Source organism: Lepidothrix coronata, unplaced genomic scaffold, assembly GCF_001604755.1.
Source record: "Lepidothrix coronata isolate B3197 unplaced genomic scaffold, Lepidothrix_coronata-1.0 Scaffold523, whole genome shotgun sequence".
Classification (NCBI taxonomy): domain Eukaryota; kingdom Metazoa; phylum Chordata; class Aves; order Passeriformes; family Pipridae; genus Lepidothrix; species Lepidothrix coronata.
Genome location: NW_016690703.1, coordinates 13,201 through 14,517, shown reverse-complemented (window position 1 = coordinate 14,517; position 1,317 = coordinate 13,201). Strand labels below are relative to the sequence as shown.

Sequence of the window (1,317 nt, the reverse complement as noted above, 5' to 3'; positions counted from 1 at the left end):
GGGGGTCAGTGTTGGGGTCAGTGTCCCCAGGGGGGTCCCCAGGGCCAGTGTTGGGGTCAGTGTTGGGGTCAGTGTCCCCAGCGGGGTCACCAGGGCCACTGGGGGGTCAGTGTTGGGGTCAGTGTCCCCAGCGGGGTCACCAGGGCCACTGGGGGGTCAGTGTTGGGGTCAGTGTTGGGGTCAGTGTCCAGGGGGGTCCCCAGGGGGGTCCCCAGGGCCAGTGTTGGGGTCAGTGTTGGGGTCAGTCCCCAAGGATGTCCCCAGGGGTGTCCCCAGGGCCAGACATTGAGGGGCTCAAGCGTGTCCAGAGGCAGGAATGGAGCTGAGGAAGGGGCTGGAGAACATGGAAAAAGGGTTGCAGAACATGGAGAAGGGTCTGGAGAGCAGGAGGAGGGATTGGAGAGCAGGAGGAGGGATTGGAGAGCAGGAGAAGGGTCTGGAGAGCAGGAGAACGGTCTGGAGAGCAGGAGAAGGGGCTGGAGAGCAGGAGAAGGGTCTGGAGAGCAGGAGAAGGAGCTGGAGAACAGGAGAAGGGATTGGAGAACAGGAGAAGGGGCTGGAGAACAGGAGAAGGAGCTGGAGAGCAGGAGAAGGAGCTGGAGAGCAGGAGAAGGGTCTGGAGAGCAGGAGAAGGAGCTGGAGAACAGGAGAAGGGGCTGGAGAACAGGAGAAGGGATTGGAGAACAGGAGAAGGGGCTGGAGAACATGGAAAAGGGGTTGGAGATGGAAAAGGGGCTTTTCCACCCTCGCCGATCCTGTGATTCCAAGCTGTGCCCCAAGGGGAGGGTCGGGCTGGACACCAGGAGGAATTTTTCCGTGGGAAGGGCTGTTGAGCATGGGATGAGCTGCCCGGGGAGGCGGTGGAGTCACCACCCCTGGAGGTGTCCCAGGAGGCCCCGGTTGGGACCCGCCGACCTCGGAGACCTTTCCCAACTCGCCGATCCTGGGAGGGGGCGACTGGGGGAGGTGGGAGGGGTCAACCAGCCCTTCCTTGACCCCCCCCCCGACCCCACAGACCACCGTGCCCCCCGCGGGGCTCAACTTCAACCGGTTCACGGAGGACTCGCTGCTGCGCCACGCCCAGTTCGTGGTGGAGCAGGTGGAGAGCTACGACGAGGCCGGGGACAGCGACGAGCCCCCCGTGCTCATCACCCCCTGCATGAGGGACCTCATCAAGCTGGCCGGGGTCACCCTGGGCAAGAGGTGGGTTTGGGGCACGGGGGCGCCGCGGGAGGGGTGGCGGGGTCGGGGGCTCAGCGGGGTTTCGTGGGGAGGTTGGTGGGGAGAAGGGGTTGGGTTGGGTTGGGGGTTGGGTTG

The 1,317-nt window shown here is 64.8% G+C and overlaps 1 protein-coding gene across 1 annotated transcript in view; it reads left to right on the top strand.

The window, feature by feature from the left end:
* The window catches only part of DNMT1 (DNA methyltransferase 1), a gene marked incomplete at both ends in the record, with an annotated part of 24,999 nt that overhangs the window by 10,639 nt on the left and 13,043 nt on the right, over window positions 1-1,317 (top strand). The window contains one exon of the mRNA XM_017839872.1: window positions 1,016-1,203. Coding sequence (XP_017695361.1) covers window positions 1,016-1,203 — 188 coding nt within the window. The remainder of the gene's footprint in view (window positions 1-1,015; window positions 1,204-1,317) is intronic.